Below are 14,532 nucleotides of genomic sequence, written 5' to 3' on the forward strand. Positions count from 1 at the left end.
TGTTCACCCTCCCCTCCCCTCCTCTCCCTTTCCTTTCCTTTTTAGACAGAATTTCTCGGTGTAGCCCTGGCTGACCTAGAACTCGCTCTGTAGCCCAGGCTGGCCTCCCAACTCTCAGAGATCTGCCTGCCTCTGCCTCCTGAGTGCTGGGATTAAAGTCGTGTGTCACCACTGCCCAGCTGCTTTCTTTTCTTTTTAAAGCCACAGTCTTGCTGTGGAGCCCAGGCTAGCCTCTCACTTGCCCTCCTGCCTTAGCTGTGGTTACAGGAGTTCATGTTACCACTATGATTTGCCTCCTTTTGTTATAGTTCACTGTGTGGTGTGTGGGAAGTGTGTACACCTGTGTGTGCAGAGGCCAAAGCAAGGGGCAGGACATCGGGTGTCCTGCTCTAACTCTGGCTGCCCTGTTGCCTTGAACCTGGGGCTATGCTGAAGGCCAGCAAACCCCAGCAATCCTCCTGTCTCCACCCCCTGAAGGAGAAAATGTAGGCATAACCTGTTGGCACACTGCGCCTCTAGATAAGAAGCACGGCCCACCGTGCCCCCGAAGTCAGCCTGCACTCTCCACCTCCTTTAAGTGCTGCTTCTGTGTAGAGACCCTGGTGGTGTGAGCGTTCACTGTCCAATCCGAGGTAAAGGGCTAACCAGTCACAGTCCGTAGGCTTCCGCTGTATGAGTTTTTGCTCACGTGCGATCAAACAGATGCTCTTCCCTAAAAACCTGCTCTGGAGTGGTTTATCTCTGCATCCTTTAGTGACCCACAGCCATTGTGGTCTTGTAGGGGGACGCCCCCATCGCGACGCTACCCCCCCCCCCCCCCCATACACAAACTTTGTGTTAGAGGCATGTGTGTGGCCACACCTGACATTTTATGTAGGTGCTGGGGTCCTCGTGTTTGTTCAGCAGCCATTTTTAACCACTGAACTAGCATTCTGGCCCATTTCATTTTAAAGGGCGGATTATATCTCCGTGCACATTTTTCCTGTCCATAGAATCTTCAGTTGCTTCTACGTCGGAGCTGTTGTGAATAACACCGCTGTGCTCGCGGCTGTGCCGTGTGACACCGCTGTGCTCGCGGCTGTACCGTGTGACACCGCTGGCTGTACCATGTAACACCACTGTGCTCGCGGCTGTACCGTGTGACACCGCTGTGCTGTACCATGTAACACCGCTGTGCTCGCGGCTGTACCGGTTGTACCGTGTGACACCGCTGTGCTGTACCATGTAACACCGCTGTGCTCGCGGCTGTACCGGTTGTACCGTGTGACACCGCTGTGCTGTACCATGTAACACCGCTGTGCTCGCGGCTGTACCGGTTGTACCGTGTGACACCGCTGTGCTGTACCATGTAACACCGCTGTGCTCGCGGCTGTACCATGTCTTTTTGAGTCCGTGTTTCCACGTATTTTGCATATGTTCTCCAAAGTGTGTTTGGTGGATAACAGCATCATCCTCTTTTTATGGTGTTTGGACCTGCCGTGCTGTTTTCTGCGGTGAGCACACACGGCATATTTATTGCCCTCACTAGTATTCAAGGGTCCCGGTTTGGCCTCAGCAGCACTTCTGCCTCCCTCCTGGCAGCCGCCGGGTGGATGTGAGGTGGCGGCTCATTGTACTTCCCTCATGGCTGGTCCTCATTGCATACGCTTTTCCATCTGTGCAGCTCTGTTGGAAACAGGCCCAGATGAATGCTTCAAAAGAAAATTAGCCAAGTTCTAAAATTGTATTGCTTGATGCCTCTCAGGATGTCTTCCGGGATGAGGTTTCCCACAGTCCTCTCTGGCACTGTGTTCCCTCTGTCCTTCCCATCGAGGCAGGATAAGTTGGAATAGTGTTTGAATAGTCTGACCAGCTGGCAGCCCCTAGGCCCTGGGGATCTGGCATTATGTGGGTTTGGGAAAATGCCTACCTCCACATGGGCCTGAAGCCCTGGCTGTCACGTCTCAAGTGTTGTCCCCTCATCCAGTGTGGAGGGAACTGGAGCTTCCCCAATCTTCCAGTGGCAGGCTGACTCCATTCTTAGAGGGCTTGCTCGTGCTTAGAGTATTCTTGTTGGGACTTTTGACCCAGTTCCATGAAGAAGTGTACCCCTTAATCTTCAGTCTTTGGGGGTCATGCAGCTTTTCTTTAGAGTCTGGGGAGAGTCATTTCAGACTTTTGTGTGTGCTCCTGTGGCTGGAGAGAAGTCATGAGTGAGACATGAGTGAATAGTCACATGTTCTAATACAGGTTTATAAAAACAGTGCCCCATGGATTGGAGTTCATTGACCTGTGGTGTTGAGTTTGATAGTTCCCTGTCTTGGGGTCAGCTAACAGTGGTTGTTTTAACACAGGCAGATCTCCAAGTGGAGCAGACGCGCCAGCACTTCTACGAACTCTCTCTTGAGTATGTGTGCAAGCTCCAGGAAATCCAGGAAAGAAAAAAGTTTGAGTTTGTGGAACCGGTGAGTAGCAGAGCAAGCTTTGCTGTGGATCCTCGGGAATAGTGTTGGGAAAGACAAAGCGAGGCCTCCTACGTTGGAACAGGTGGACACAGCTAGTCAGAGTCTAGGAAAGCATCTAGATGAGGGGAGCCTTGTCCGCATAGCCCCATGCGAAGGGTGCACTTCCTACCGTGGTCTCCCACGCTGCAGTCAGCACGGATTCGGTCACCCTCTGCCACTGCAGGGAATGTGAGTGACAGTGCTAATCTTTATGATATAATAGTTTTCAGTTTCTTAAAGTAAGTTTATGTGTTTAAACGGGCTTTTGTTTCAAACATTTATATTTCTAAGTCATGCTGCAGCATGTGAGTAGCTAACACTAGCTTTTTAATTTATTTTAGCTCTACTTCATCTCTTGTGTGTACTTGTGTGTGGGTGTATGCATGTGAGTGCAGGTGTCAGTGGAGCCTAGAGGTGTCGGGTCTCCCTGGAGCTGGGGTGGTAGGTGGCTTGCCACTCAACGTGGGTGCTGGGAATTTAGTTGGATTCCTCTAGAAGAGCAGAATGTGTTCACTGAGCCATCTCTCCAGACCCTGGAAACACCCGTTTTGTGATTATATAGATGTCTTCTAATACGTTCAGTTACTTACATATTAATATGCATATATAGGGTGTGGATGTAAACATCTTAAGTGTAGATGGCATTTCATACAATGGGTTTTAGCAAAATATCACCTGATAATTTTAGTATAGTTTGCATTTGCCCTTGCTTTATCCATTTAATCCGTTATCTGCAAGGTGAGAAACAAAGGAATAATCAAATAATACTTAAAAGAATATTCAGGAATAACAGAATCAACCTGAATCAAATAATCAGAGGAAATTCAACCTGACAATGTTCTTTCATGTTGAAATAACTGTAGTGTGCGTGATTGGTGACGTCATTGTCCACCCTCACTCTACACAGTACTCAGTCAGACACCCATGCCGCCCAGTGCAGCCGGAAAGGAGTGGAGGGGGAGTTCAGTGATTCACCACACAAGCGACTGAAGGGTGTTGCTACAGACTGGCCATTCCTCTCCAGGGCCTTCTATTGCTTATACCTGCAGCATTCTGAGGAATATAAATTCAGGATTTTAAATTTCTTTTCCCCAGTCACTTTTACTCACTTTAGAGATATACTTACCTGTGGGTAGAAGCAGCTCCCTTCTAAGAAGTAGGTTGGGGGTTGGTAGAAAGCTAAGGTCTTAGCTACTGACTGCCCCGACCCCATCCCTGGGCACCTTTGCGAAGGTTCCTGGAAGCTGTTAGACCGTCATGCTTTCTCTGACCCGACCTTCCTGTGTGTTGGCTTGGCCTACAGTGCTCAGGTTTCAGTTATAAGTGACGGTCAGGATTCTCTTGACTGATGAGGTGCAAGTGGATGACTTAGAATTGGATTTTTCTTGGAGAACAGTACATAAATGTTGTTTAATGATGCTGGTATTTGTGAACAATAGCATTCTTCATTTTCAGCACAGACCAATGAGTAGGTAATGAATGGCCTTACAATTTTTTAAGTTCCTGTGACTTCTTTGAGGCTCCTTTCTGTCAGTAGAATGGGACCGGGAGGTGGTTGGAGGTGGTTGAGGTGGTCACCTGTGGTTCTTATTTCCTCTATTATCGGTTTCTTGGTGTGCATTAATGCTCCCTTTCTCCTTTGTCGTAGATGCTGTCCTTTTTTCAGGGAATGTTTACTTTCTACCATCAGGGGCATGAACTTTCCAAAGACTTCAATCACTACAAAATGGAACTACAGATCAACATCCAGAATGTAAGGAACTGAGAGCGAGGACGTTTGGGTTGTTCCTCCTGCTGCTCACTGTCTGCAAGGCCTTAAGACTAGGGCCGGTACTGGGAAAGTGGGGATGTGTTGCCACCTAGTGGTCAGCTCCTGGTGGCACAAACTTCTCTTCAGCCAAGGGAGGCTCAAGAAATTCTACCCTTTGGAGGCTTGTCCTGACCTTTCTGTGGGCAGGTCTCACGGTAAACTTTGCTGTGTTAACTCTGAATCGTTTGTGTGAGAAACTGCAGTCCTAGCATCCCACCTAGGCTTGGATGTTAACAGTTGGTTACGGTTTTCCCTTCCAGACTGTGGAGTAGCGTCCCTACACCTCAGGCATGTTCACCGATGTGTTGCTGTTCACGTCTGTGTTGGTGTTCACCGATGTGTTGGTGTTCACCGATGTGCCATTTACTTTCATCGCTGTCCTTTGTATAATGTGTGCTTTCAGCCTGATCTTGGAAAATGAGATTTAGAGATTCTCACTAAAGTTCTTTGACGCTGAGAAGATGGCTCCGTGGGTAAAGCTCTTGCTGTGTAACCTCGAGAACCTGAGTTTGAATCCCCAGAACCCACGTAGAGCCAAACAGACCTGCAAATTTGTGTGTCCAAGTGTGTTCTGGTGACCTCAGATTGTTGGTGTGGGTACCAGAGTTAGTTGGTGTGTGTGGGTACACATGCAGGCCACAGGCTGACATCTTACGTCCTCCTCCTCAGTTGCTCTCCACCGTATTTTGAGACAGGGTCTCTCCTCGAGTCGGGAGCTCACTGGTCGTCTAGGGTGGTTGATCAGAGCTGCAGAGGTCCACTTACCTCACCTCCCTCCTATCCTACCACGATCCCTACCCCTGCAGCGTTACAGACATGAGATGGACCTTTCTGTGGGTGCTAGGGATTCAAGTCCATCTTTGTTTGCGCAGCAGGCACCTCGTGACAGAGCCTTGTCTCCAGCCCACTTTTAATGAAATGATTTGTTTTTCAGATTAGATTATATAATGACCTTCCCTCCCAACTGGGCATGTAATTGTAGAATTAACCTTTTCTTTCTAGACTTCATCATCAACTTCAGGGCTGATCAGATGAGAATCCCCAGTTAGGTCTGGTGTGTGCTCTGTGGGACTGATGTGAAATGAAAGCATAGGATCCCACTTAAAAACAATGAAGACTTTCAAGCTGGTGGATCACCTAAGATGGTGGATCACCTAAGATGGTGGATTGTTAAACTCAGTGTGGTGGTTCTCCCTTGTCATCCCAGCACTTGGGAGGTGGAAGGAGGGTCAGGAATTCAGGGCCAACCTCAACTCTGTAGTGAGTTTGAGGCCATCTTGACTCACGTGAAGTCCTGTCTTAGGCAGCACTCCCGACCCCATCACATAGTAGAACATTAAGCCTATCAGAAGATCCTGTAGCACAGGCCGTATGTGACTGTATAGGCCACCTGCCCATGAAACCATCTAGATGTATCTCAGGCTCTCGAGTGACAGAGGAACACATCAGTCTCTTGGGCTTTGACCAAACTATCCTCACATCCCTGGCTATGGAGAGAAGTACTTTTATAACGTATCTGCCGGGACGAGGGAGACGAGCTTGTATATACCAAAATCAGTCCAGAAACACTCAGCATGCAAGTGGGACTGAGTCATATTGAGTCATGAGATTATGATGAGCAAAGCCCAAAGATAGGCTTGATCTACAAATGTCACACAGTGACCTTGAAATAGGTTGATGAACTAAGAGTCTACACATTTGTCGACAACACTCATTCTTTATTATGGACAAAGGGGCACGTAACTTTCTGAAAGGGGAGATTTTTTCTATAAATTTAGGAACCCAATGATATTCATTCATCAGGAAATTGCCCTCAATCCTTAATCTTCAGCATATTCCTGATTCCAGCTGCCTCTGTAAATATCCCTCTCAGTTTTATTCTGGTTGTTCCTGAGGCTACATGGGTGCTGCTGTTTCAGACTCTCTTTCTTCTGCCTCATTTGCAGTACCAAGGGTACTTGTTCTGTGTGCTCCAGTCCCCCTCCCTCCCCAAGGATAGAATCGAGGGCACAAGCTAGCCAGGTGTTCAACCAGTCCTCTCAACTATATTCTTGGCTGGTCTCGCCCTCTTGGGTTGAGTCAGTACCCGGCTTTATCCTCCCAGCCGGTGCTGAAGAGTGCAGGCGTGGACCGTCTGCCCTGCCCTGCCCTGTCTGGCTTTCAGCCACTTTCCCCCTCTGAAGTCAGGCCCCTTCAAGTCACACGCTGTCCATCCCTTCCCTCGCTGTACTTCCGAAGTGCGGCCACTTACGTTTGTCTTTTTGGCCATTCATCTTATTCCCTGGTGATTTAATATAATAGCAGAGTACTGACTATGTAAAGCTACACATTTCTGAAAGAAAGCCCTAGTTATCTATCTATCTATCTATCTATCTATCTATCTATCTATCTATCTATCTATCTATCTATTTTTTGAGCTGAGGATCGAACCCAGGGCCTTGTGTTTGCTAGGCAAGCACTCTACCACTGAGCCAAATCCCCAACCCAAGTTATTTATTTTTTAATGTGATCACTGAAATGATAGAACCGAATTTTAGGGTTAGGTATCTTTACATTTTAATAGTATAGTTAATTTTGTCAACTGTTCAGAATTTTAGTATAGTAATAAAATAGTTTAAATTTAACATGACTTTTATAATCAGGACGAGATAAATTTTATTTAAAGTCGAAAGCAACCTATTTCCTGACCATGAGCCATGCCTTTATATTGTAACAATGGCCTGACTCACTCTTTACCCATCTCCTGTAGTCTGGAGTACTAACCAGAAAGCAGGAGAGTAGTGGGATGGCTTTCAGGAAGTCGTTTTCTTTTCTTGGGAAGAGAGGAAACTATCAAAATTAAAGGATATATTAAATCACTAACTTTGCACTTTCGTGATCCTGTCCCCAGAAGACTGGGGTGAGAGAGACTGGCAGAAGGAACAGATTGAGGATGTCAAGATGAGTAGGAAGAACCTCTAGACGGTAGTAAGCATGACTAGGAAGTAGTTAAGAATGTGGGCAGATAGTTTCCCGTTGGTAGGAAATAATTATGGGTTTTGACTAGCATAACTATAAAATAATAAAAATTACTTCCCTCTGCTGCTGTTGTGCTAAGTGACTTGCTCCACTGTGTACAGAGGGCATAACTTCCGAGACACAGGGATGCACAGGAAGAGACATTCTCTTCTTTCAGACCCTCTACTTGGAGGGCAATGCCGTCAAGGGGCTTGAGAGTTAACCGAGTTCTCGGCCTGCTCTGGTCAGCTTCAGATTTAATGTGGGGCTAGAAAATGGGCCACACCTGGTATATCTGGGGTCAGTAAGTGCAGGATTTGAGGGAGCATCCTGGCAAGGCTAGCTGCCCTCTCTGGACTTTAAAACTGGTGGGGAACACGGGACTCTCACTAAGGGTAAGGGCTGAGATTTGGGCACTGCTGGCAGACCTTGCCTCTGATGCTTGATGGGTCCAGAGGTCCCCAATGTGCTTTGCTCTGTGTTTTTGTGTATTAAGACCTGATTGGCTGTTCCCTACGATCTGCCAGCTCACTCTTTCTTTTGTATCCACCTCCATATGTATAGAATTCTTGAGAAGAGGTGAGGTGTTAGTGAAGTGTGTCTGTCTGTCTGTCTGTCAGGGGACCCTACTTTGCTTTTCTTGGTAAGCTGAAACCCTCTTCATGCTGTTTATCACCCTCTGCCTTCTTTTGCTCCATGAATGATGTCATGGGGCTGAGGCGGAAAAACATGACTAGAAGATGGTAGTCTACTCTCTTGCCCCCCACCTTCAAAGGCTTATTTGAGGATGTCTTAGTTGCTGTGGTAAGACATAGTGGCCTCGACAACTTACAGAAGGGTTTATTTGGACTTATGGGCCCCGAAGTTTGGAGTCCGCGATGGTGGAGCAGAGGTGGCGGGCGCTGAGGGTTTACATTGTGAACCAGAAGTACAAACAGAGTGCAAACTGGGAATGACAGTCAAAGCCCGGGGACTGACTCCTGCGGCCTTCTTGGGGCGGGTCTGGAATGGGGCCCTGAGCTGGAGATCCCCAACAGAAAGGGAACATTTGTTTTGAGACAGGATTTCTCTGTAGCCCTAGCTGTCCTAGAACTCACTCAACACCCCCCCACCCCCTCATTAAAGGGCATACAAAGTTTGTTTGTTTTTTTTTTTTTCTATATTGGCTCTTAGTTTCTGGAAATAGTTTTCCTTTTTACAGCCTCCCCATGTCCATAGCTTTTCTATTTTTTCACCCTTATGGGCTTTGACAACCATTTTCATGGTAGGGAGGAGAGAGGAGACATTTCAATAATTTTCTGTCTGGGCCCCATTGCAGTTTCACACCAGCAGGTTTTTGGTTTTAATGTAGTTATTTTTGACTCTGGCTGAAAGAAATGTCCATAAACTGGGTTGTGATGACTCTGGACGGCTGTGACGACTCTGTTGCTTCAGCTCACACGATGGGTCAGAGCCCACTTGACAGATATTGGCAGCATGTCTCCTGGGTTTCTGAAATGTGATTAGCCTCTTTAGATGCGTGGGCATTATTTGCTGGTGAGCTCTTCCTCCTCCTCCTCCTCCTCCTCCTCCTCCTCCTCCTCCTCCTCCTCCTCCTCCTCCTCCTCCTCCTCCTCCTCCTCCTCATCTTTCTCAGGGAAGAAATGTCTTTTTCTATTGTTGTTACCACGGTCTGGAGGAATGGGCACTAACTTTTTGTTAGCTTGCAAAGAATAATTCTTTTCCGATTCACAGTGCTTACGTTGCTGCTGTGATAGAAACAGCATGGGTCAGGTTGACTGTTGCCAACACCTTTTATTTTCCAGGTGGATAGATATTTGATGGCTTATTTGCTCCTAAAATCTAAGATGTCACACCACAGGGATTTTGTGGTGGGGAGGCCTGCCCCTGCGGTCTGCACTGACGATGTCACACCGCAGGGATTTTGCGGTGGGGAGGCCTGCCCCTGCGGTCTGCACTGAAGCAGCCAGATCTTTTCATGGCTCGTCTTCTATGTTGGCTATTTTACCATCCGATTTTGTTGTCTTTGAATATAAATCTCAATAAGGAGACACACTGGAAAGAACAGGAGTTTTTTTAGTTCTGCTGATTTAATTTTAGTTACACAAAGTCATTAAAATATACGCACACAAAAAAATCATAGAAGTTGGAATTTATCTCTATTTTTTCTGTTTCAGACACGGAATCGATTTGAGGGAACCAGGTCAGAAGTGGAAGAACTTATGAATAAAATCAGACAAAACCCCAAGGACCACAAGCGAGCAAGCCAGTTCACAGCAGAAGGCTACCTGTATGTCCAGGAGAAAAGTAAGTGTTTTAACACAGGGTGAGTGGCTGGTTAAAATCCATGTTACAGTCTGAACTCTGTGCTTTCAAGGGCTTCCCATGAGTGCAACCAACAGAGAGTGAAAAGATTTGAGCAGAACGGTAAAAACCAAACCAAGCCACTGCATCTGTGGGGTATACACACACAGAAAGTGATTCATGTTTGAGACATCTTACTGTATAACTGAAGTGGCCTTGAATTCCCTGTATAGCCCAGGCTGGCCTCAACCTACATCCTGGTATGTGCTACTACACCTAGCTCCAGAGTTTTCTTTTTCTTTTCATTTCCTGTTTAGCAGTTTCTGTAGCATGTGCATTATTGTATTACGTCCTGTTAGTAGTTGGAGAGGGTGTGTGCAGGACCTATGATACTGTGATTAAGACAGGAGAGGCTGCCGGGCGGTGGTGGCGCACGCCTGTAATCCCAGCACTCGGGAGGCAGAGGCAGGCGGATCTCTGTGAGTTCGAGGCCAGCCTGGTCTACAGAGCTAGTCCAGGACAGGCTCCAAAGCTACAGAGAAACCCTGTCTCAAAAAAAAAGACGAGAGACCAAAGATTCCGGTGTCTGTGAGTCATATCCCCACTGACACCTGGGAAAAGTCTATTTGAACCATTGCAATACTGTGATGTTTGGGAATTACCCCAGTACTGTTTCTGTCCGCTGTGATCTTGAAGGCATATTTAAATAAAAAACCATACATTTATTTTTTTTTAATGGATGGATGTGTGTGTTGAGTGTGTGAACTACATGTTCTGGAGCCCAAAGAGGGTGTTGGGTCCCCTGGATCTGGAGTTTTGGATGGTTGTAAACCAAACCCAGGTCTTCTGCAAGAGCAGCAAGTGCTCTTAACTGCTGAGCCGTCTCTCCAGCCCCTTGGTGCACACATTTCTGCTTTGGTGTTCTCACACCATGCTGCCATGCTGTCGCATGCTGTGTTCCAGGAGTCTGTTTCTAAGGGAGCCAAGGTTGGAAGTACAACAGGCAGGAGCAACCTTGTTACCGGCACCTTTCTCCTATTTCCTCTTCTCACTCCTTATCAGTTCCGGCTTATCAGTGTTGTGACTGTTTCTCTGCCATTGTCTTCCTGTGTCCACATTGCCACATCCTCTCCCACCTCCTCGTAACTGTGCCACTCATATAAGTCAGCGGGAGCATCTTGTTCCTTCAGATCATTCTGAGATAGGTTGTTTTTATGAAAGTTATTAGGAAAGGGGTTAGAGAGATGGCTCAGCAGTTAAGAGCACTTCTTGCTCTTCCTGAGGACCAGGGTGCACTGCCTAGCACCCATACTTTGTGGCTCACAACTGTTCGAGGGAAATCTAATGTCTAAGGCTTTTTTGCTCACATACACCCATACACATAATTAAAAATAAAAATCTTAAAAGATATTAGGAAGACTGTAGATGGATATAGAAGATATTGCTACATAGTTGTATTTAACTAATAGTCGTATTAGTGTTGTGTGGCTTATAACAAAGCACTTGAGGGCTGATAGTTTATAAAGACGTGGTTTATTTGGCTCCTGATTTTGGTGGTTGGGAAGGGTCCCATGGCTGCATCACAATGGGACAAAGTGAAAAGGCAAATTGCTACAGGTATAAGGGATGCTTCACTTTAAAATAGCCTATCGTGGCCTGGGGGTGTGGTGGGGGGTGGTGGCTGCTTAGTTTGTCAGGTGCCTGCGCTACAAGCCGGAGGATCTGAGTCAAGATCCCCAGCACCGATCTAAAAACGCCAGGTGTGGCCCCCAGCGTCTGACCCTAGCGCTGCGCAGGGGTAGGGACGAGTGGGTCCTTGGAGCTCACTGGCCAACCAGCGCTGGTTTAATGAGAGACCTTGTCTTCCAAAGAAGGTGGAGAGTGGTTGTGGAAGGTACCTGATGGCATCCCCAGGCCTCATGCATCCATGGACATGGACGTGCGCACGTACACAGGCATGCACGCACGCACGCACGCACTATTGCCTTGAGAACGAACCTCTGAGAGCTCTGTTAGTCCCTTGTGGGGGGTGGTGTCCCGTCGTCCAGTCAGTCTCAGTATAGTTAGGACTGATGGTTCAGCATGTGACTAATCACTGCTCAGCTGCTTTGTTCAGATACAGCCTGGAGGAGTTTCTAGTTGGGAAATAAGAAACAAAATCTCATACACAGTTGAATTCTTCAGCTGGTGAGATGCACTGAATGTTTTACTTGTTCTCACCCTTAGCTTTGCTCAGGGTGCTCCGCAGTTTTCTTTCTTTGGTTACGTGTGTCAGCTTTCTGATGTGCACACTGACCAGCTGGAATAGAGGCTTGAGGGAACGGCAGTGCTCTCTACACATTGCTGTGCTTCCTCTGTTGAATCTGGAATGCCTGAGTAACTCCTGGGTTTTCTAGCACGTGAAAAGCGTGCGTTTCTTAGGATTTAGTTATTGAGTGTGAGTGTGGGTGCTCCATGCAGTGGGGCATGTGTGGAGGAGTTGGCCCTCTTTTTCCGATGTGGGATTCTGGGACTGAGCTTAGGTCGGCGGATTTGGGCTGTCAGTACTTTACACACACACACACACACACACACACACACACACACACACACACACACACACACACCAGTGACTTTAACTCACAGTTATCTACTGAACATGTCTTCAAGTCAGGTCTCGAGTGTTCTGAGGGGCTCCCTGCCGCCGCTGGTCCCTCCGTTCTGTTGGCTCCTGCATTTTATGCTTTGCCTGACTGAGCTGTGCAGTAATGTGCTACCACTGTGCATGTCTGCCTCCTCATGAGGAAAACCACAGAGATCTGTGCTTTATTTTAGGGCCGGCTCCATTTGGGTCCAGCTGGGTCAAACACTATTGCATGTATCGGAAAACAGCCAAGAAATTCAACATGATCCCGTTTGAGCACAGGTCTGGGGGGAAGCTGGTAAGTACTTGACGTTAGTTTTTGAATTTTTATGAGAGGTCCTTCTTGGGTCTGTCACTTCAGTAGTTTTATATTGACTATTGAGAAATCTGGTTTTAGGATTAAAATCTTTGTTTTGTTTCTAAATCGTACTCCTGGGTCTTTACAGTTAGATGTTAAAACAGAAATCATTGTTTTAGAGGGGGAAGGTAATTCCTGCACTAAGCTGTCGCGACTCATTGATCACCCATATTTATGCAGGAGGTCCAGCTTGTTCACATATTGTATATTCACAGTCTTCAGAAACTGGAAGGGGAGGCGATCATTCAGTTAGGCACATAGTTTTCACATGGTTGTTCCCTGTTTAGCTCGCTGCTCATCCCAAAGGGATGGATAACAGAGCCAAGCCTGACAGTAAGACCTTGGGAATGGGCTGTGCAAGGGAGGCGACCTGCCTGGCCAGTGAATAGTTGCAGGAGATGGCTCATAGCGAATATATATATTATATATTATATATATATATCATAGCGTGAAGCTCTTCCCACTAGCAGTGAGCATAACTGGCCACACAGTCTAAGAACGCAGGGCAGTTTGTTGCTTGCTGGGTGGTTGGATGACGTTTTGCTTAGGTGAATTCAGAATTAATCTAAACTGACTTCTATCTACGTACCCTTTGCTTCTTCCAGAGACAGACAGACAGGCAGGCAGGCAAACAGACAAACAAATGTTAAAGTAGGCAGTAAGAAGGAACCTTCTGTAATGACGTGGAGAAGAGGCTGAAACAAGCTGCCTGCCACTTGTGGAAGGCAGGGGTTGAAGTATTCGCTTTGAGCCCGAGTTTGCAGGTTCGCAGGCATTCCTACCTAGCGATTGCTTTCTATGCTAGGCTCCAAATGATGACCCAGTGTGTTATAGAATATAGCTGTGATGCTTTGAATGCACACCGTGGGTCTTTTAAAATATTGTTTACAGATCCTCAATTTCTGGAAAATCCCAAGTATGGACTCAGACTTCTATATTATTATTATTATTTGGTTTTTCGAAACAAAGTTTCTCAGTGTAGCTTTGTGCCTGTCCTGGATCTCACTCTGTAGCCCAGGCTGGCCTCGAACTCACAGAGATCCTCCTGGCTCTGCCCCCCCGAGTGCTGGGATTAAAGGTGTGCGCCCCCACCGCCCGGCTGGACTCAGAGTTCTTAGTGTTGCTGTTTGCTGAGCCTATGTTACCTCTGTCTCTGCCCCAGTTCTGATGCTCTTAGGAGGCCGGTGGCAAGAGACGAAGTGCCGTTGTAGTAGAAGGGAAAGCGTGAGGAGACAGGGTGGCTCCCTTAGGAAGCAGGAGCACCTCCGTGTTGGTGGATAAACACGTGTGATCTCAGCTCTAGGTGTGCTTTCCGGTCAGTCCTTATGTCATCACAGTGTTTACAGACTAGTAGTGGTCACACCGTAGTGGTCACACCGATACTGACACAGGGTGTAATATAGTGTGATACTAAAGCAGATTTTGACTCTACAAAAGAGTGTGTCGAAAGGCAGGCCGTCCTTGAGTGCCTGGACACTGCTGGTAATCTGTCCTGCAGTTAGCATTTGTGAAGTCTGCTTAACGGTAGGTACCATCATCAGGAAGAACCAGAGGGCAGGACCAAGCAGCTGCTGAGTATTGTGCTTGTTTGCAGGGGGATGGAGAGGTGTTCTTTTTGAAAGAATGCACCAGAAGGTATACCGACTCCATTGACAGAAGGTTTTGCTTTGACATTGAAGCTGCTGACAGGTAAGTTATTGGAAGTAATTAGATATGATATTAAAACTCATTTGATTTTTTTAAATGAGTTGTAGGAGTGATTTCTGTGAACTAGAAAAAAATGTCATCTTTTTGTGTTTCCAGGCTGTCTTCCTTATAAACTGTTGTTGGTCACTGTGTAGTGGTGGGGTCATAGATCTTTTTCTTGGCCAGAGACTGGAATCATTCTAACTGGTCCTGTCACCTAACAAAACATGTTGAGCATTTCCTTGTTGATGCACTTTTGATTGACAGTGGG

General features: G+C 47.0%; 1 protein-coding gene across 4 annotated transcripts in view; it reads left to right on the plus strand.

Annotated features, from left to right (window-relative positions):
• Positions 1-14,532, plus strand: part of Arhgap10 (Rho GTPase activating protein 10) — a 279,570-nt gene that overhangs the window by 109,192 nt on the left and 155,846 nt on the right. For all 4 annotated transcript variants that reach the window (XM_052727775.1, XM_052727774.1, XM_052727777.1 and 1 more), the window contains 5 exons: positions 2,334-2,444; positions 4,132-4,236; positions 9,468-9,597; positions 12,409-12,515; positions 14,170-14,264. In XM_052727775.1, coding sequence (XP_052583735.1) covers positions 2,334-2,444; positions 4,132-4,236; positions 9,468-9,597; positions 12,409-12,515; positions 14,170-14,264 — 548 coding nt within the window. The remainder of the gene's footprint in view (positions 1-2,333; positions 2,445-4,131; positions 4,237-9,467; positions 9,598-12,408; positions 12,516-14,169; positions 14,265-14,532) is intronic.

Source organism: Peromyscus californicus, unplaced genomic scaffold (genome assembly GCF_007827085.1).
Source record: "Peromyscus californicus insignis strain IS unplaced genomic scaffold, ASM782708v3 Scaffold_8__1_contigs__length_139910024, whole genome shotgun sequence".
In the NCBI taxonomy this organism is placed as follows: domain Eukaryota; kingdom Metazoa; phylum Chordata; class Mammalia; order Rodentia; family Cricetidae; genus Peromyscus; species Peromyscus californicus.